Source organism: Phalangium opilio, unplaced genomic scaffold (assembly GCF_054372755.1).
Source record: "Phalangium opilio isolate 3A_F unplaced genomic scaffold, DU_Popi_V2 ptg000369l_1, whole genome shotgun sequence".
Classification (NCBI taxonomy): Eukaryota; Metazoa; Arthropoda; class Arachnida; order Opiliones; family Phalangiidae; genus Phalangium; species Phalangium opilio.
Window position 1 is genome coordinate 815,002 of NW_028324232.1, and position 18,437 is coordinate 833,438.

Below are 18,437 nucleotides of genomic sequence, written 5' to 3' on the forward strand. Positions count from 1 at the left end.
TTTTTTTTTCTTATTAAAAATCCCCTTTTTTATTTTTAATTTTAAGTTTTAAAATTAAATTTTTCTTTTTTTTTCTTTTCAGGAAATTAATTAATTTAATTTGGGGGTCGTAATTAATTAATTTTAATTGATATATTATAAAGATTTGTACAGTAATCGGTTACGTTGTTTATTGGAAATTTACAAATACCTGAAAAATATAGATTTATTTATTTTTAATAAAGAAGGGGGAATTTAATTTTCTAGGTAGTTAGGTTTAATTTTAATTAAAAATATAACTTAATTATCTAGATAAAAAAACAATAATGTAGAAAAATCAGGAAAGAAAAACAATGTGTATTTATGAGATGAATATGTGTAAAAAAAAAAAAACCCGTGCCATTTTTATAATATTTATTTTCTAGATTTCTTTTTTTGACGTTAAATGTTTGTTTGTTTGTTTAAACAAATAATAAAATCACACTCAAGAAGATACGCTCAAATGGAACATTTTTTCAATGAATTGATTTGATGATTATGAAAAAATAAACAGAAAAAAAAAAATCATATTTTTCCAAATTAATTTGTTTTTTTACCAAAATTAATTTGTTTTTTACCGAAATTAATTTGTTATTTACCGAAATTAATTTGTGTTTTTTTTTACCGAAATTAATTCGTTTTTTTACCAAAATTAATTTGTTTTTTACCGAAATTAATTTGTTTTTTTTTTTACCGAAATTAATTTGTTTTTTTACCGAAATTAATTTGTTTTTTACCGAAATTAATTTGTTTTTTACCGAAATTAATCTGTTTTTTACCGAAATTAATTTGTTTTTTACCGAAATTAATTTGTTTTTTACCGAAATTAATTTGTTTTTTACCGAAATTAATTTGTTTTTTACCGAAATTAATTTGTTTTTTACCGAAATTAATCTGTTTTTTTTTACCGAAATTAATTTGTTTTTTACCGAAATTAATTTGTTTTTTACCGAAATTAATTTGTTTTTTACCGAAACTAATTGTTTTTTACCGAAATTAATTTGTTTTTTACCGAAATTAATTTGATTTTTTTACCGAAATTAATGTTTTTAAAACCAAAATTAATATTTTTTTCAAATATTCCGTTTACATACTTTTAATTTCAATTAAAATTTATAGTCAGTTATTTACTTCTTAATTCACTCAATTATATTATTTATTTGTTTGTTTTTCTAAAGACAGATGTTTGGAAACATTTTTATATATTTTATATAAAAATTGGATGAAATATGAATTTTTTCTCTCAATAATTTCTGTTTAATGATGAAAAATTCTCTCTTTTTGGTAAACGGAGTTAAAGTTTACATTTTTTTTTACTAAATAACCGGTGTGTTAAAGAGATGGATGATAAATGCCTCGAATCCCGCCAATCAATCAATCAATCAATCAATCAATTTTAAAAAACGCAACCAAAGAAATGATGATTTTATGTTTTAAAGAATTGCGGTTGCGGCGGCGGCGGCACACTCATTTTTCTCGCCATAGATGGAAAATAAAATTGTTTCATTTTGTTAAAAACTGTTTTAATATTATTTAGGCGAGACGGAGACTGTAACTTCTCGTCCATTTCAATTGAATTGTTGTTGCGGCCCGTCGTGTCCCAATAGAATGGAACATTTTATTAAATGGCTATTTTAGTTGATGTGACGTCATTTGTTATAGAAGGGGGGAGGGGGGAAGGTAGGCGAGGGGGGGACGGGGGTGGGGGGCGGTTACGCGTCATCATCATCGTCATCCTCCTCCGCTCCGTCACCATCTTCGTCTCCATCTTCTTCGTAATCTTCAGGAACCACATCATCTCCTACATCCTCAACCTCGGAATCTCCTTCCGCTTCCTCAAACTTATCTTCACCATTTTCTTTATCTTTATCATTACCTTTTAGGGAGGGGGTCAAGATGGCGTACGCCAAGTATTTTAAATAACTACCCATTTTAAAGTTAAGGCGGGAGCCCACTAATTGACCCTCAATAGGGAGCTAACAACTGGCTAGGGGAAGAGATAGTCTGACGTCACGCAGTCCCTCTCTAGTTGGAATTTTTGCGCATAGAATACTGTTTCCAACCCTTAGGGGGGATGAAACTTCAGTAAGAGATAGAGGGGTGTGACGTTTCAGGGTCAGAACTGTTAGCTCCCTATATTATTAAGAGCCTTGGCTTGAAATAAATAGACCAAGGCGCTCAAACACTATAAAAACCTTTCAAGCTGCTTAAACCTAATTGGGGGATGTCAAATAAGGAACTATTCTTTACCTTTGTGGTCAGTCTGGTAAACGAGTTGTTTGTTTATTTTATTTTTAGGAAAGAAAGAACAAAAGGGGAAAGACTTATTAAATCTCTAATCAACACCATTTACCTTAATTAATTAATTACCTTAAAGGGTTCATTAATTAATTAACTAACTAATTAAAAAGTTTAGAAACAGACCTTTTGAATTTTCTGCTTGGTATCTCCGTCATCATTTGCCTATCAAAACCATACAGATGGTCAAAACTAAATTAAATTAACCCAATAGACAATATTTAAAATTGGCGCGCGAGCTGCACTGAGAACATAGCGTACTCTGTCGGGGAGGGGTGCAGTCAAAAAAAAATGGAGCTAATGTAAAGTCTATGGCAGTATATTAAACTTTGAGATTAATTATAAATTATACAAATTAGTTTAGGGGTTCGATTTCTTTTTTTGCGGTACTATTGCATATTAAATCATGGGTTTTCGCTACAGGTATTCAATTTTTAACATAATGATTTCAAATTTTATCAGTTTAACGTGGCCGTGTTATCGCGACGGTCTAAGCCTCGGTTGGGTTTATTTATTTACTTTTGTTGCTGATCCATCTGCCAAAACCTTTTTATACCCTCGCTGGGTACACAAGGGAACGCAACAAACAGTAGGCATTTACAATTTATTTCTTAAACCCTATCATAAGTTTAGATTTAATTTTTAAATTTAACACTCTTCTCGTACGTTTTGCTGGGGACCACAATACCTTGACTGCACCCTAGCGGCTGCTCTGCGCTGTGTCTGCACTGGAGCTGCTCTGAGCGCGCGCGATTCAATTTTAAATATCGTCTATAAGGCGGGAAATACAGCGCTTATTTAAGTTATGGCGCAAGCGTCTATAAAAAGGCGGGAAAATCTCCACGTGTTTCGAGCGCGCGCGTGCTCACTGATGAAACTTAAAAAGGCGGGAAAATCACCGCGTGCTTACGCGCCCGCGTGCTATATGTTGAAATTCTCATAAGGCGGGAAAACACTGCGTGTTTAAGGGTGATTTAAGTTAGCGCACACGCGAGTTACATTTGAAAGAAGCGCGCGCGCGCCGCTATAAGATGAAGTGGGCAGTCACCAAGGCGGGCGTATTCGGTGTTGGGATTTTACGGTTTACCGTTCTAGCTACCTCTCTCGTCTAGCTCTTTTCATTGACGTCATACGTGGGCGCCAAAGAATACGCGATCTGTCTTATATGAGATATAAAGTTTGTATGTCCGGAAAAAGGAGAACGACGTTAATCGACGTTAATGGCCTTTATATACGTGTAAACACGAAGGTCTTTTTGCATTCAAAATTGCTATATTAAATAAATTATGTGCACCGTTATTTAGGATAATTATAATGTACACATAATACACATAATAGACCTACATTTAAAATGAGAAGACCAAGTATTTTGTATCAAATTTTATTTCAAGTAGTAACTTTTTTCATTTTCATTTTATCATCGTCAGCTTTGAAAGGTGATGGCAATAATTCATTCTTATAATAGTTCGTAGATTTGTAAAACCTTACATTAAATTAAAAGTTCATGACGTAAATAATATTTACCTTTCAGAAAGAATTAGCAACGCGCCGTTACCGCCTAAGATTTGAATTTATAACGGATAATCGGCCTCGCCCTCTCCCTAAACCATTGAAAGTTAGGTAGGGGTGAAGAAGAAAGGGGGTATACAATTTTCAAAGTAGAGAGACGTTTTCTCTCTGGACGCAGCCACCGCGGATTCTTGTTTCTAGCCCACGTAAGACGTCATAGTAAGGGAAAAAATTACTAGAGCCCCCCTACTACAAAAAGGAGAATCTCCCGCTTACCACCCCTGAAGGATGCTCCGACCTAATAATGCGAAGCGGTATACAGACCTTGGGCAGTCACGTGGTATTAAGGCGACCGCGGAAAAGACGAGAGAGAGACAAGAGAGAGAGAGGATACCATAATATCATAAAGCGTCTTCCTTCCCCCGCTCTTTGGACTGGCGCCTAAAATAATACACAGCGTCGTCGCGGTCGCGGTGCGTCGAAGGCGTTGGGAAAGCCTCTCAAAGACTATATAGAAGGATGACAGTAACAGTTTCTTAACCCCCGTCTGAACTCATTCGGAGGGAAAGAGTTCTTAGGTCGCGACGCCTTGTTTAACTCCCCATAGAGACATAATACCACAGACGTTAACGCGGGGAAAATGTTTTTATAAACTGCGTATAGTTTTTTCCAAAAATAAACGGAACTAAAATATTTCCTCAAATAAATTTCTTCTTCCTCAAGTTTTGTTTCCACGTGGAAATAAATTTTGCGTCACCCACCAATAGGGATGACGCTTAGAAAGTGTCACACAACTACCTTTATAGCAATTACTTAACCAAATAATCAATAATCATTCAGTGTCAGGGGGAAAATCGGGTTGGGGGGGGGTCATAAATTATTGATGTTATAGCTCCTCTAACAAAATCTACTGAGTTCAAAAGCGGGGGATAAAAGACAGACATCGAAAGGAAAAAACATAATCCCCCTTTTTTATGTAACGCCGGCTTATAAAAGACAGACATCGAAAGGAAAAAACATAATCCCCCTTTTTTATGTAACGCCGGCTTATAAAAGACAGACATCGAAAGGAAAAAACATAATCCCCCTTTTTTATGTAACGCCGGCTTATTTAAGTCCATACGCAAGGCCTGGCGCACTTTTAAGATAGTTCTTTTTGAGAATTGACCTCTAATAACCCCGCTGAATGACACCCACCTACGTCAACAGGTGCAACAAGAGAAGCCCCACACGCAAGGAGCATCTTAATGAGAACCCCTCCCCTTTCCCTGCCCCCCCCCCCCGGAGGTGAAATTAGCCAACGGAAATGATCATTATAATAAAACTGGCCGAAATCATCAAAGCAGAGAAATGAATTTATACTAATAACTACATGAATAAGCGACGAGTTTCCCTATGCTTTGGGGCCTAATTTAAAACAAATAATACGCATATCTATCTAAATTCTCATGACACTATCACTTTAAAATACGGACTTCGTTTCCGACGCATCTTAATTTATGTTAAAATTATATTTAATATTCAGGAAAATATTCTTGTGAGAATGAAATTTATTCCGCGCACGTGAAAAAAAGAAATAAAATCGCGCGCGCGCTCTAAGTAAACGAGGTAAGTTGGCAGCGCGTACAAAGGCGGGGGTTACTTTCCCGTCTTCTCTTTTATACAGACGACTCATCTTGAATTCAACTTTTTGAAAACTTCAACTTGGTGAAAATTAACCAACCAAGAGAAGCCGGCTGCATATTTTTTTTTGGTTGCCCCTATAGGGGGAGGGGCCTATCTCTATCTCTCCCCCCCCCCTCGTTATCGTACCGGTTCCCGGCCGGCGAAAAAAGGCGCCAAAAATTTTAGCAAGTCTTTTTTTTTTTGACAATTAATAGAAATTCAATTAAATTTGGATTGAATAAGATTTAATTTACATTTAACTTTTGTTGGGGAGTCAAGAGTTATATCCGGTTTAGTTTAAATACAAGAGACTTAGTAAATACACGTAATTATGTCACTTTATTTAGATAAAACGCTTTAAGTCGATTAATTTAATCATTGATATCTTTAAGTACTTGTCAAAACCTTAAGGATTAATTGCAAAACCCATTTTAAGTAATCCATAACGCAAACTTAATTGCCCATCATTAAACGCGTCATAATTGGCGTTAAATTGACTATAACTCTATAGAAACTAGCGTAATATACCGGGGATATATGAGTGGGATTTAATTATAATTAATAAAGCGGCGTTAGGCCTAACGTCGGTCGGTAAAGAAGCCAAAGTTTCAACGGAAGGAAGAAAGGTGGAGGTGGGGTTGAATGAGACGCCGGTAGCGTTTGAGACACGCCGCGAAAAGCGTTTGCCGCGACGGGGTAACCGTTGGCTGAGTGCCGGCGTGGGAAAAACTTTGTAAATCTTACCTCGGACGCTGTCCTTTTATGAGGAGAAGTGTCAGATTTCGCATCTCCAGTGGCCTTTTCCTTTTCTTGAACATTTTCGACGGCGACTTCGGCTTTTTCCGAACTCATGGTGGTGTTTAATTTATTTCCAAGAACGCTGGTAAACGAGAGCGACGCGAATACGCGACTTTCTTTGTTCGAAGTTCGGGCAAAAATGGCGCGGGGGCAACAATTATCGACTGGTCACCAATCAAAAAACTTGGCCGGATATGTTTTTCGAAAGCGGCTACGGATTGGCTCCACTCGTCTTGAATTAAGCCTATTTTCCGAGACAGTGTATTAGTACGAGCCACTTGTAATTTAATTTTAGCGTTAACATTTTTAAAAGCAAATTTTCTCACCCTTTGCGTAGCGATGACAGCGCGTTACCAACCAAGCCGGGGAAATGATGGAGGCGATAGTCTTATTGGCCACCAGTCGGCGCTGTATTCGGTGACGAAGATGCTGGTTGGTTCGTTTATCGTGACGCTAAACCAAACCGGCCAATAGGAGTCGTGGGAAACGGTCATTTTAAAGGGCTGGAAATAAATCTTATAATTAAGCTGAAAAACAACTATATTAGTTCCTTTAATTATTACGAAGATAATTATAATTGAAAACGATTCAATCAACTCGCTTCATCTCTCTTATTCATATAAGAAGACTATTTTGGGGTAAAATTTAGCAGAAACCCTATCTTAATCAAATTTAAAAAACTCTTATGTTCAGCCAAGTACATTTCCTCCAAATATACCACGTGACTCCCTCCCTACGTTTCCTTTCTGCTTCAGAGAAATCATACGGCGAAAATGGTAAGATGTCGATATTAATCTCAATTAATCCCTTTTATTAGTCGCTTATAATTATGGTAAATTAAATTATAAATAACCTTAATATTGGTCCTATTTAATACCGTATTTAGTTTTTAAATAAAAGTGTTAAAAATTATTTATAATTACGGTTGAAATCGGACCATATTCACGTGCTTAAGCCTTGGCTATTAGACTATATTTAATATTGTTTCAGCGGTAATTTTGGTAATAATTTTTGCAATTAAATTAATTTCAGGTGAACGTACCGAAAACCAGACGCACCTATTGCAAAGGTAAATGCAAGAAGCATACAACCCATAAAGTGACGCAGTATAAAAAGGGCAAAGATTCCATCTATGCTCAAGGTATGTTCATGTTAACATTTAAATTACTTAAATATTATATTAAATGTATGACCAAGGCCTAAATTCCGTGTTTGTATTGTAGGAAAACGTCGTTATGATCGTAAACAACAGGGTTATGGAGGTCAAACAAAACCCATTTTCAGGAAAAAGGTAAGTTTTACTCAAAAACTTAAAATTGCCTACAGAGTAATGGCACCTACTTGCCTTTGACTGTATTAAGCTCTATGGGTAGTTAACATGGAGTGCCACTACTCTATTATTGACTAAAGTTTTTTTGTAATATTTTAAGGCTAAAACGACCAAAAAGATCGTTTTGAGAATGGAATGTACCGATTGCAAATTCCGCAAGCAATTGCCCATCAAGAGATGCAAGCATTTTGAAATCGGTGGAGACAAGAAGAGGAAGGGACAAATGATCCAGTTTTAAAAGTTGCGGCAATTTTTTGTTTTTCATTCGGGGAAACTTTTTTTGTAAAATATTTGCAGGCGCGATTAAAAACTGGTCTTATGACGAAAATATTTGTCTTGTTCTTTATTATTAAGCCTTGGTTAATTAATTAATTAAAATTATCTCTAATTCCCATTCTACATCTCTATTGGATAACGGAATTTAACCTTTAACCTATCCTATTCCTATACTTTCTTACAGCACAGCATTGCCAAGGCCCAAAAATCTAACATGCACTTTTCAATTAAACTAATTCCCGCATTTAAACTAACTAGATTAAGTTTATTTCCTCAAAAGAAGATTATAATTAAAAATATATCTACGTGTTTAAATCGTAAGTTGACTTCAATTTTCCGCTAGAAAAACTTTCACAAAAATTGTCAATAAATCGATTCCTATGATCACGTGACGCTACAGCGAATGACGATAAATTTAGGGTCCAAATTCCAAAGTTGGGCCTTTTTCCCGCATTAATATGAATTAATAAACGAAATTAAACATAATTAGAGAGTAATTAAGGCAGCGAAATACGATATGGTTAAAAAATTACGTGATTATCGCGTTCCTTTAATTTAAAGTCGAATAATTAAACTAAAACCTAACTGTAATAACTGTCATAGCTAAGCCTTGGTTGGCCGTTTCAGTAGAACTTACCAGTACTCCGTTACTAGGAAATTAATTTAAAAATTAATATATATATATATTAATTGCTATTAAATGTCAGTTAATTAATTTAAGGAGTTTAATTAAAATGGAGTTGCCAAAATTAAGCCAAATATACGTCTTCGTGGCGTCGGCAATTATCTTAGTGCCTTACACTCATTCAACGGAATACTTCCGCGAGAAATTGCATGGGCAAGTCGGGGCCGGCAATTATTCCTATTATAATCTAAACCAAGAAGGGAACGTCATCATATTCTTAGAAAGCGTTCACGGAGACGCCGATTTATACGTATCGGACAAAACAAAGCGTCCAACCTTTGAACTGGACCAGCATGACTTGCAATCGGTCACTTGCGGTTTAGATATGGTTAAAGTCTTACATTTATCGGGTCGGCCCTTAACAATCGCCGTTTACGGTCACCCGTCATGGCGCGTCTCTTTATACACCTTAGAAGTTTTCGTCTACGAAATATTAAATAAGGAAGAATTCCTAGCTTTGAATGGCGAAAGTGACAATACAAACACCGGACATTCAAAGGCACCCACGCGTCCACCCATCAAAACGCGCGGAGGAACTGCTGGACACAAAAACGAATTTGAAAGAGAGGAATCCATCATATGGACCATATTAGCGGGACTTTTGAAAATATTAATAGAAATATTGTCTAGTTAGCGAATTATTGCTTATTGGCAATTTTTGTAACGGTTTTGAAAGAAACTATAATTAAAAATTATCTTTGTACATTGCAATTAATTGACGTCAGCCTTTGTAATTAATTAATTTCGCCGCCCCCATAAAAATAAACACTGACCCTTTCAGCTTCCTTGGGGTTAAACGATGAACAGCAACAAATACAAAAGATGGCGCAAACGTTTGCTGAAAAGGAGATGTACCCACAAATGGCGGAATGGGATGAAAAAGCGCGTCATGACGTTAAAAATGATAATTTACGTCACTAACAAAGATTAATTGCAGGAATATTTTCCAATTGAAACGTTGAAGAAGTTGGGGCAATTAGGTTTGGGGGCAATTTGCGTCAAGGAGGAGAGTGGAGGGGCGGGGATGAGCAGACTGGACGCGTCCGTCATCTTCGAAGCTTTGTCTAAGGGGTGTGTCAGTACCACCGCCTACGTCAGCATACACAAGTATAAAAACCAGTGTTGCTGACATGTCCTTACAAACTTGAATGACCTTTATGACCCATCCACCCCAGCATGTGCGCATGGATGATTGACCAATTCGCGTCCGACCAACAGAAACAAAGATGGATTCCGTCCCTCTCAACCATGGACAAACTGGCTTCCTATTGCCTAACTGAACCAGGTGACCCCAGCTTCAACAACCACCGTGTCACAATGGACGCGTCCTAATAATTGCCATTCTCAGGTAGTGGCTCGGACGCGGCTTCCTTGTCTACAACAGCCAAGAAAGACGGGTCCGATTACGTCCTCAATGGGAGTAAAGCCTTCATTAGTGGGGCCGGGGACACGGATGTATATTTGGTCATGTGTCGAACGGGGGGAGCGGGAGCCAAAGGGATTAGTTGCTTGGCCATCGAGAAGGGCACTCCTGGACTCAGTTTTGGTAAGAAAGAGAAGAAGTTGGGTTGGAACAGCCAACCGACTAGGGCCGTCATCATGGAAGACTGTCGCGTACCAGAAACGAATCTGATTGGCAAAGAGGGACAAGGATTTAACATCGCCATGAAAGGACTCAATGGCGGTCGCTTAAATATAGGTTTGTTCCATCATGACCTTGCGTAGGTTATTCAAGGTCATGATGACCTCCGAAGGTTATTCAAGGTCATGATGACCTCCGAAGGTTATTCAAGGTCATGATGACCTCCGAAGGTTATTCAAGGTCATGATGACCTCCGAAGGTTATTCAAGGTCATGATGACCTCCGACTCTTTAATACCGTTTCTTAGCTTCGTGTTCGTTGGGGGCCGCTCAAGCCGCCATTGAATTAGCCACGGAACACCTGAAAGTCCGCAAACAATTCGGGAAACCCTTGGCCGAATTTCAAGTAATTGTGATTAAGGGTTCGCGATATGTCTTAAAAATCCGAGGTAACCCCAATTATTATTAAATCAGAATAATCAGTTCAAATTATCGCAAATGGCGACGAACGTGGTGACGTCACGGTTACTGGTGAGAGCCGCGGCGCGAGCTTTAGAAAATAATTCCCCCGAAACTGTCTCTCTGTGCTCAATGGCCAAACTGCACGCCACTCAAGCGTGTTTCGACGTCATCAACAACGCCTTGCAAATGTTCGGAGGTTACGGATATCTCAAGGATTATCCCATACAACAATATCTCCGCGATACCCGAGTCCATCTCATTCTCGAAGGTAACTTTTTAACCTCCTTCAAAAATAGACCAAAATTGCCAGAGTTCAATTCACTTCAGTTCAATCGGTTTTAAATTGAAATGAACTATGGTAATTTCGGAATGGTTTAACCTTGAAAAATGGACTAAAATTGCTGTAGTTCAATTCAATTGGTTTTAAATTGAAATGAACTATGGTAATTTCGGAATGGTTTAACCTTGAAAAATGGACTAAAATTGCTGTAGTTCAATTCAATTGGTTTTAAATTGAAATGAACTATGGTAATTTCGGTATGATTTAACCTTGAAAAATATACTAAAATTGCCGTAGTTCAATTCACTTCAGTTCAATCGGTTTTAAATTGAAATGAACTATGGTAATTTCGGTATTATTTAACCTTGAAAAATAGACCAAAATTTCCATAGTTCAATTCACTTCAATTCTATCGGTTTTAAATTGAAATGAACTATGGTTATTTCGGAATGATTTAACCTTGAAAAGTAGACTAAAATTGCCGGAATTCAATTCACTTCAGTTCAATCGGTTTTAAATTGAAATGAACTACGGTAATTTCGGTATGATTTAACCTTGAAAAATAGACTAAAATTGCCGGAATTCAATTCACTTCAGTTCAATCGGTTTTAAATTGAAATGAACTATGGTAATTTCGGTATGATTTAACCTTGAAAAATAGACCAAAATTGCCAGAGTTCAATTCACTTCAGTTCAATCGGTTTTAAATTGAAATGAACTATGGTAATTTCGGAATGGTTTAACCTTGAAAAATGGACTAAAATTGCTGTAGTTCAATTCAATTGGTTTTAAATTGAAATGAACTATGGTAATTTCGGAATGGTTTAACCTTGAAAAATGGACTAAAATTGCTGTAGTTCAATTCAATTGGTTTTAAATTGAAATGAACTATGGTAATTTCGGTATGATTTAACCTTGAAAAATATACTAAAATTGCCGTAGTTCAATTCACTTCAGTTCAATCGGTTTTAAATTGAAATGAACTATGGTAATTTCGGTATTATTTAACCTTGAAAAATAGACCAAAATTGCCATAGTTCAATTCACTTCAATTCTATCGGTTTTAAATTGAAATGAACTATGGTTATTTCGGAATGATTTAACCTTGAAAAATATACTAAAATTGCCGTAGTTCAATTCACTTCAGTTCAATCGGTTTTAAATTGAAATGAACTATGGTAATTTCGGTATTATTTAACCTTGAAAAATAGACCAAAATTGCCATAGTTCAATTCACTTCAATTCTATCGGTTTTAAATTGAAATGAACTTTGGTAATTTCGGTATGATTTAACCTTGAAAAATAAACTAAAATTGCCGGAATTCAATTCGGTTCAGTTCAATCGGTTTCAAATTGAAATGAACTATGGTAATTTCGGTATAGTTTAACCTTTAAAAATAGACTAAAATTTCCATAATTCAATTCGGTTCAGTTCAATTGGTTTTAAATTGAATTGAACTAGGGTGATTTCTTTGTGCTTTGACATCTAAATGGCAATTTTGTCATTTTTAAATATATTTCAGGTACAAACGAAATAATGCAGCTAATTATAGCCAGAGATATCTTAGGATCTGACTGATAACAATCAAGTGCCAAAAAAATGAATTCATAGTTAAAGGCAGGATTTAATTTGTCGTAGGAAAATTACATTTAAATCCACACCACAAGAAAAAAAACAAACAAAATATACCATTGTTTACCTTAATAGTTCTTCTTCTTGTTGTTTGTTGTTTTGTTTATGTTTGGTTGTGTATTGTTTACAATGCAAATATATTTTTGTTTACCTTTATATTTGGTCGCAAAGTTTATATTTTTTTTTTGTATTTTTTGTTGCAACAAAATAAAATTTAAATCCAAAATTTTGTGGACTTTGAATTTTCATTCTCGTTAATTAAGATGAAAATTAATGTTAATGAAGATAATTAAATGAAAAATAAGTGAGATTTCTGAACTAAAAATGATAATGGGAATTGGGGAAAGTCTCTTTTGCAATTCAGTGGCAAAATAGTATAAATATGCAATTTGTTGCAGTTGGGGGACAAAATATTGTACTTTTGTTGCAGTTGGGGGGCAAAATATGAACTTTAGTTGCAGTTGCGGGACGAAATATGCAATTTGGTTTCAGTTGGGGACAAAATATTGTAATTTTGTTGCAGTTTGGGGGCAAAATATACACTTTAGTTGAAGTTTGGGGGCAAAATATACACTTTAGTTGCAGTTGGGGGGCAAAATATGCAATTTTGTTGCAGTTTGGGGGGGGAGCAAAATATTGTAATTTTGTTGCAGTTGGGGGGGGGGGCAAAATATGCAATTCTGTTGCAGTTTGGGGGAAAAATATTGTAATTTTGTTGCAGTTGGGGGCAAAATATGCAATTTCGTTGCAGTTGGGGGACAAAATATTGTAATTTGTTTTGCTGTCTGGGGGCAAAAAACGCAACTGTTGCAGTTTAGGCAGGCGGGGGGGGGAGGAAATCAGAGCCTCTCATTTTAAAGGTCTAGTGAAACTATTTAAAAAATTTTATAAGAAAGCACTTTGGGATCATATTTTTTAAGCCCGGCACTTTTTTATCGTCATCAAATCTAATTAACTAAACTAATTAATTAATTAAAAACTAAAAAATAAAAATAATTATCTAATAAACAAAAATAAACCTTAGCTATAGTAAATATATATACAAGATTATCCTCCCATTCTGAACTACGTATGTTTTACTTTCCTCTCTCATTTGAGCCTAATTAATTACTAAAAAAACGCCATTAAATTAATTATATTCTTTATAATTCTAATTAATGATAATACCTTAATGGTAGAAAAAAAATTATTAGGGTAATGTTAATTAATTAACTTCCTTTCGTTAATTAACTTAATTATTTCGGGAATGGGGAGTTGGGGGGGGGAAGGGGGGGGGTTCCAAACAAAGATGAAATCTTAATGGCAAATAATTAATTAGTATTAATTAATTAATGAGCTCAAGTTTTCGCGTATTTATAATTGCGGGGCTTTTTTTTTAAAAAAATGAACTTAATTAATGTTTAATTAAGTTTGTAATAATAATTAGTGTGGGCGCGGATATTGTCTTTGCAGTTTGAGCTGCTGTGTTTTGTCAGACGAGTTGGGGTCATCAAATTTGACCTCCGAGTACCGCTCACCTTTCACGCTAACTATTTTGTTGTCACGGTAACGAATTAGTTTCTTTGGTTCCTTTTGTGTTTTTTAATCCGAGCGGCGGCGCAAAAATAATTACTCAATTAGGCCCAAATTAAATATCAGAAACTTAAGCAGACGACGCGTCAATTGTAAACCAATAACTTACAGGTTTTGGAGCCACAGGCCTGTGTTCTCTGACATCATCGTCTTGATCTATGTAAGCGTATCTAAACAAACAAATAAATAAACAAATAAAACGAAATTATTTGTTTGTTTAGAGACGCAGAGCCCCGGGGGGGGGGGGGGGGAATTTCGAGGTAGAGTTCAATTCAGTTCAGTTCAATTGGTTTTAAATTGAACTATCTTGAAATGAACTATAATTTTAGTCCAATCTTGGAACTTATTAAATGCTGGGACCAGTTTTTAAAATCAATAAGTGAGTTCCTGGTGGTCCTTGAGACCAGTTTAATAATGGAGATTATATAGGAATTAGGAGTCAGTTCCATTCAATTCAATTCAATTGGTTTTAAATAGAACTATGTTGAAATGAACTATGGTAATTTTGGTCCAATTTTGGAGCTTATTAAATGCTGGGACCAGTTTTTAATTTTATGGGAGCTACTGGTCCTTGGGACCAGTTTAATAATGGTGATTGTATAGGAATTTGAGTCAGTTCAATTCAATTCAATTCTTTTTAAATAGAACTATCTTGAAATGAGCTATGATAATTTTGGAGCTTATTAAATGCTGGGACCAGTTTTTAAAATTTATGGGAGTTACTGGTCCTTTGGATCAGTTTAATAATGGAGATTATATAGGAATTAGGAGTCAGCTCAATTCAATTCAATTCAATTGGTTTTAAATAGAACTATCTTGAAATGAACTATAATTTTGGTCCAATCTTGGAACTTATTAAATGCTGGGACCAGTTTTTAAAATCAATAAGTGGGAGCCACTGGTCCTTGGGACCAGTTTAATAATGGTGATTGTATAGGAATTAGGAATCAGTTCAATTCAATTCAATTGGTTTTAAATAGAACTATGGTCATTTTGGTCCAATCTCTGAGCTTATTCAATGCTGGGACCAGTTTTTTTAAATTTATGGGAGCCACTGGTCCTTGGGACCAGTTTAATAATCGCGATTGTATAGGATAGTAAACTAAGGGTAGGACCAGTTTCCTATATTAGACTTACTTGTTGAGAATCTGTTCTCGGAGTTGCTTGTCCTGTTGTAAAAAGTCCTCTTCCAAGTCATTATTGGATGAACTATTGCTGGTGGTCCTATTCCTGTAAGACCTGGCCACGCCCCTTTGTTGCTCAGCCAATAAGAGCTCCCCTTTGTGCAACAAGAGCAACTGAGCTGCTTTTTGGCAATCCCCTGCAGCAATTGCCAATGCCCTTTGCAACTCCTCGAGGGACAAGTGAGGGAACATCTCCCCCAAGAGTTCCAAACCCCCTGATGGTGTTTCAAGAGCCAATTTTGGGGGGTGTTGCTGCTCTTTCATTGATTGCACTCTTAGTTGTTGTGTTGAATCTGGATTCTGAATCAACGGAAGTGGACCTAAATTGAACTCAAATCCCTCGGAAGGGAACTGGGAAGAATAAAGCTTGACCTACTCGTTCATCATCAGATTGGGAACTAGAAGATCTACTTCTTGCTCTTTTGCTACCGGCAACATTGCGCTGATTGAGAATCAAGGGAGAGTCGCATGTATCTTGAGTCTTGAAGAGAAGACTGGAAAAAGTTGGGGCTCCGTTTGCCTTAGACTTTTTGTCCAACGATGAGCTTAACGTTAACATCCATTGAGTGACAGCCTGACAGTTTATGGTGGCGAAAGACGGGATGTACGCGGCCATCATCTCCGAGAATTGGTCCACGTCAAAGAGATCTTCGCCCCCTCCGTCGATAAATAGAGATTCAACTATTCCCACTACGTAACTCAGGACAATCTCGTCTATGACACTGAGAGCGTCTTGCCCAGTATGTTGTTTAATGAATTTGGCCAATTCGCTTTTAACCACTGTCTCGGTTTGCCCCAAAGCGGGGCCGTTTACACTCATTTTTAGTTTTCTGATTTAATTAAATAATTTAAAAACGACGACGCTATTTTTAGTTTTTAATACGCACTTAAATATCCTAAGCCTTTGCAAGTCAAAACATTGAATTTGAAAGGAAAACAATAGTGCCAAGGCTTAGCGTAAAACGCGACATTTATGATTTATATTACTCGCCTCAAACTTAACGTTAACATTTTTTAAATTATATATTCCCCTTAACTAATAATTAGGCTTAATTATTATAAATTAAATTGATTAAACTTACCTTTTTTTGATTAGAGTTTCTATCCTTCGACGAGCTCAGTTTTTTTCCTGAAAAGCGCGCAAGAATGGCGTAACACTACTAGCACTGGAAGCCATCAATCTAACCCGGTTCTTTATTGATGATAAAACTAAACCGCACTGCAAAATACTCATACGCTATTTAACCTGGTTTTTTTTTTTTGTTTTTCTTTTTGGTGCAATCAGTGCGGTTAACAGAATCAGCGCAACAAACCGGCTATTTCCCGGTCGAAAAAATAGTCTAAAAAGTCGAAAAAATAGTCATAAAAGTCGAAAAATAGTCTAAAAAGTTGAAAAATAGTCTAAAAAGCCGAAAAATAGTCTAAAAAGTCGAATACCAAATCAAATTCACCTAAAAATATATTAATTTTTGTTTAAATCGTAAGGAAATGAAGGAAAGCTATATTAGAAACAGTTTTTCTTTTATTATTGACAATATTTTCATGAAAAAATTAACAAATAAATTAATTTTGTAGATAAACATTATAGTTGCAAAATTAGAAGGGAAAATTAATTAAATTACCTTCAAAAGATGCAACTATGGAATTAAAATTAAAATTAATATTTTTTTTTCTACATGAAAATATTTAATAGCAATTTTGAAGAAACCTAAAGAACACAAAGAATGAAATAAACCAAATTTTCTCTCTCTCCCCCCCTCCCCCTTTTTCGTTAATGAATTGTCCTTGTCCCTTTTAAAGTTAGGCACATTTTTTTATTCAATAAGTTTCTTGGCTTTGAAGAAACGCCTCAAATAGAGAACTTGCCACGTAGCTAAGCCTAGAAGACAACACATGCTGAAAATACTTAGGTACAAGACCCGGGAATTGGTGGACTCGTTTGTGTCCCTCATTTCTTCCTCTCTTTTTCTCATATGAGCAAAATCAGCCACAATAGCTTGAGATAAATCCTCCAAACGATCCAATTCCACTTCCAAAGGCTTCAGTTTACCAACTTCGGCAATCTGGTCGTAAGATTTTGCTTCTATCCCCCGTTTCATCACTAATGTTACCTGATCGAGAAGTACCAACTGTATAATGACTAAAGTCTTAATGGTAATTAAACCACTTACCTCTTGAGGTAATCCTCGCTGTCCTTGCGGTAATTTAGAGACGAAACATATCTCGTAAACGTCGTATTCGTCACTGTTGAAGGCAAACTTGCCTTTATCAACCCCTTCTCTGTTGACCAGAACGTGTCCCTTGGTGTCAACCACAATAAGGTCAGTCTTTTGTCCAGGGGCGTCGGTCAGTTCGTACTCGCCAGTCACCACTTCACCCTTTCGCATCTCGTCCTTTAAGCATTTCTTGGTATTCGCCGGTAATTGAAACATTAAAGCTTCCAAACTAATAATTAACACGAACAGACACGCTAAGCCTAACGCCTTGCCACCCATATTCCAACTCCGAATGAAGACTTTTTAAAATAATTAATGGGAATTTCCGGTTTTATTCAGAGGTCTATGACTAATTAAAGTTAATTAATGATTTTAATCACGATTAAATTGAAGTAAATGAGTTTAAAGTTGGAGAAACTATGATCGACTATCCATAAGCGGTAAAGCTTACGTGTCGCGGGATTAGAATGGCGCCGCAAAATCGCGATCTCTGATTTGCGGAGTAACGCAGCTTCTTTTGACGTCAAATTTTCGGCGGCGTTGGCCAAAATCTACGGCCAACTAGTTCATTCAACCGTCTACAATACACCATTGGAATTCAGGGTAGTTAAGTTGGCCGTGGCAAATTTCACAGTCCGCCAAATGGCACCAGATTTGAATTTTTTGATGACACGTGTTCGTTTTGACCAAGGCTTAGTTGTTAAGCTTAAAAATACAAAGAAAATATGAAAATATTAGTTTTGGGCGATTTTAAAATGAAAAAACATGTTTAAAATGATTCATTTTTTATTTATAACACATTGATTGAAGCACCAGATTTGAATTTTTTGATGACACGTGTTTGTTTTGCCCAAGGCTTAGTTGTCAGGCTTAAAAATAAAGATAATATGAAAATATTAGTTTTGGGCGATTTTTAAATGAAAAATCATA

General features: G+C 36.0%; 6 protein-coding genes across 6 annotated transcripts; 3 read left to right on the plus strand and 3 right to left on the minus strand.

Annotated features, from left to right (window-relative positions):
- Nucleotides 1-1,727: 1,727 nt before the first annotated feature.
- Nucleotides 1,728-6,760, minus strand: LOC149597186 (uncharacterized). The gene is made up of 5 exons (XM_089861192.1): nt 6,615-6,760; nt 6,235-6,532; nt 2,443-2,481; nt 2,269-2,281; nt 1,728-1,894 (listed from the first exon to the last, which is right to left on the minus strand). Exons 2-5 carry the CDS (start codon nt 6,340-6,342, stop codon nt 1,731-1,733), a joined length of 324 nt encoding a protein of 107 aa, XP_089717318.1. The 5' UTR covers nt 6,343-6,532; nt 6,615-6,760; the 3' UTR covers nt 1,728-1,730.
- A 156-nt stretch (nt 6,761-6,916) lies between these two features.
- LOC149597187 (large ribosomal subunit protein eL42) lies at nt 6,917-7,946 on the plus strand. Its single transcript, XM_089861193.1, has 4 exons — nt 6,917-7,064; nt 7,321-7,429; nt 7,512-7,579; nt 7,719-7,946. Exons 1-4 carry the CDS (start codon nt 7,062-7,064, stop codon nt 7,854-7,856), a joined length of 318 nt encoding a protein of 105 aa, XP_089717319.1. The 5' UTR covers nt 6,917-7,061; the 3' UTR covers nt 7,857-7,946.
- Nucleotides 7,947-7,975: 29 nt separating this feature from the next.
- Nucleotides 7,976-12,761, plus strand: LOC149597188 (isobutyryl-CoA dehydrogenase, mitochondrial-like). Its single transcript, XM_089861182.1, has 8 exons — nt 7,976-8,211; nt 9,361-9,461; nt 9,517-9,686; nt 9,755-9,864; nt 9,928-10,278; nt 10,469-10,566; nt 10,635-10,890; nt 12,426-12,761. The coding sequence occupies exons 1-8, from the start codon at nt 8,109-8,111 to the stop codon at nt 12,479-12,481; spliced, it is 1,245 nt and encodes a 414-aa protein (XP_089717308.1). The 5' UTR covers nt 7,976-8,108; the 3' UTR covers nt 12,482-12,761.
- Nucleotides 8,205-9,290, plus strand: LOC149597189 (UPF0669 protein C6orf120 homolog). Its single transcript, XM_089861191.1, has one exon. It carries the CDS (start codon nt 8,629-8,631, stop codon nt 9,211-9,213), a length of 585 nt encoding a protein of 194 aa, XP_089717317.1. The 5' UTR covers nt 8,205-8,628; the 3' UTR covers nt 9,214-9,290.
- LOC149597190 (CUE domain-containing protein 2-A-like) lies at nt 12,508-16,485 on the minus strand. Its single transcript, XM_089861184.1, has 5 exons — nt 16,374-16,485; nt 15,668-16,121; nt 15,245-15,591; nt 14,217-14,277; nt 12,508-14,104 (listed from the first exon to the last, which is right to left on the minus strand). The coding sequence occupies exons 2-5, from the start codon at nt 16,109-16,111 to the stop codon at nt 13,958-13,960; spliced, it is 999 nt and encodes a 332-aa protein (XP_089717310.1). The 5' UTR covers nt 16,112-16,121; nt 16,374-16,485; the 3' UTR covers nt 12,508-13,957.
- Nucleotides 16,486-16,795: 310 nt separating this feature from the next.
- On the minus strand, nt 16,796-17,991 carry LOC149597191 (transmembrane emp24 domain-containing protein bai-like). The gene is made up of 2 exons (XM_089861190.1): nt 17,463-17,991; nt 16,796-17,402 (listed from the first exon to the last, which is right to left on the minus strand). The coding sequence occupies exons 1-2, from the start codon at nt 17,784-17,786 to the stop codon at nt 17,106-17,108; spliced, it is 621 nt and encodes a 206-aa protein (XP_089717316.1). The 5' UTR covers nt 17,787-17,991; the 3' UTR covers nt 16,796-17,105.
- Nucleotides 17,992-18,437: the final 446 nt, after the last annotated feature.

Bases quoted from the DNA above. Each gene is read 5' to 3' on its own strand.
- LOC149597186 (XM_089861192.1), bottom strand. From the start codon at position 6,342: ATGAGTTCGGAAAAAGCCGAAGTCGCCGTCGAAAATGTTCAAGAAAAG. The intron at 2,482-6,234 runs GTAAGATTTACA...TGGTTTTGATAG, and splicing joins ATAAAAGGACAGCGTCCGAG to GCAAATGATGACGGAGATAC.
- LOC149597191 (XM_089861190.1), bottom strand. From the start codon at position 17,786: ATGGGTGGCAAGGCGTTAGGCTTAGCGTGTCTGTTCGTGTTAATTATT. The intron at 17,403-17,462 runs GTAAGTGGTTTA...CTTCTCGATCAG, and splicing joins AGCGAGGATTACCTCAAGAG to GTAACATTAGTGATGAAACG.
- LOC149597190 (XM_089861184.1), bottom strand. From the start codon at position 16,111: ATGAGTGTAAACGGCCCCGCTTTGGGGCAAACCGAGACAGTGGTTAAA. The intron at 15,592-15,667 runs GTAGGTCAAGCT...CCGTTGATTCAG, and splicing joins CCCAATCTGATGATGAACGA to AATCCAGATTCAACACAACA. The intron at 14,105-14,216 runs GTAAGTTATTGG...AAAACACAAAAG, and splicing joins GGCCTGTGGCTCCAAAACCT to GAACCAAAGAAACTAATTCG.
- LOC149597189 (XM_089861191.1), top strand. From the start codon at position 8,629: ATGGAGTTGCCAAAATTAAGCCAAATATACGTCTTCGTGGCGTCGGCA.
- LOC149597187 (XM_089861193.1), top strand. The intron at 7,430-7,511 runs GTATGTTCATGT...TTTGTATTGTAG, and splicing joins AGATTCCATCTATGCTCAAG to GAAAACGTCGTTATGATCGT. The intron at 7,580-7,718 runs GTAAGTTTTACT...TAATATTTTAAG, and splicing joins AACCCATTTTCAGGAAAAAG to GCTAAAACGACCAAAAAGAT.
- LOC149597188 (XM_089861182.1), top strand. From the start codon at position 8,109: ATGCACTTTTCAATTAAACTAATTCCCGCATTTAAACTAACTAGATTA. The intron at 8,212-9,360 runs GTAAGTTGACTT...TGACCCTTTCAG, and splicing joins TATATCTACGTGTTTAAATC to CTTCCTTGGGGTTAAACGAT. The intron at 10,567-10,634 runs GTAATTGTGATT...TTATTAAATCAG, and splicing joins AACCCTTGGCCGAATTTCAA to AATAATCAGTTCAAATTATC.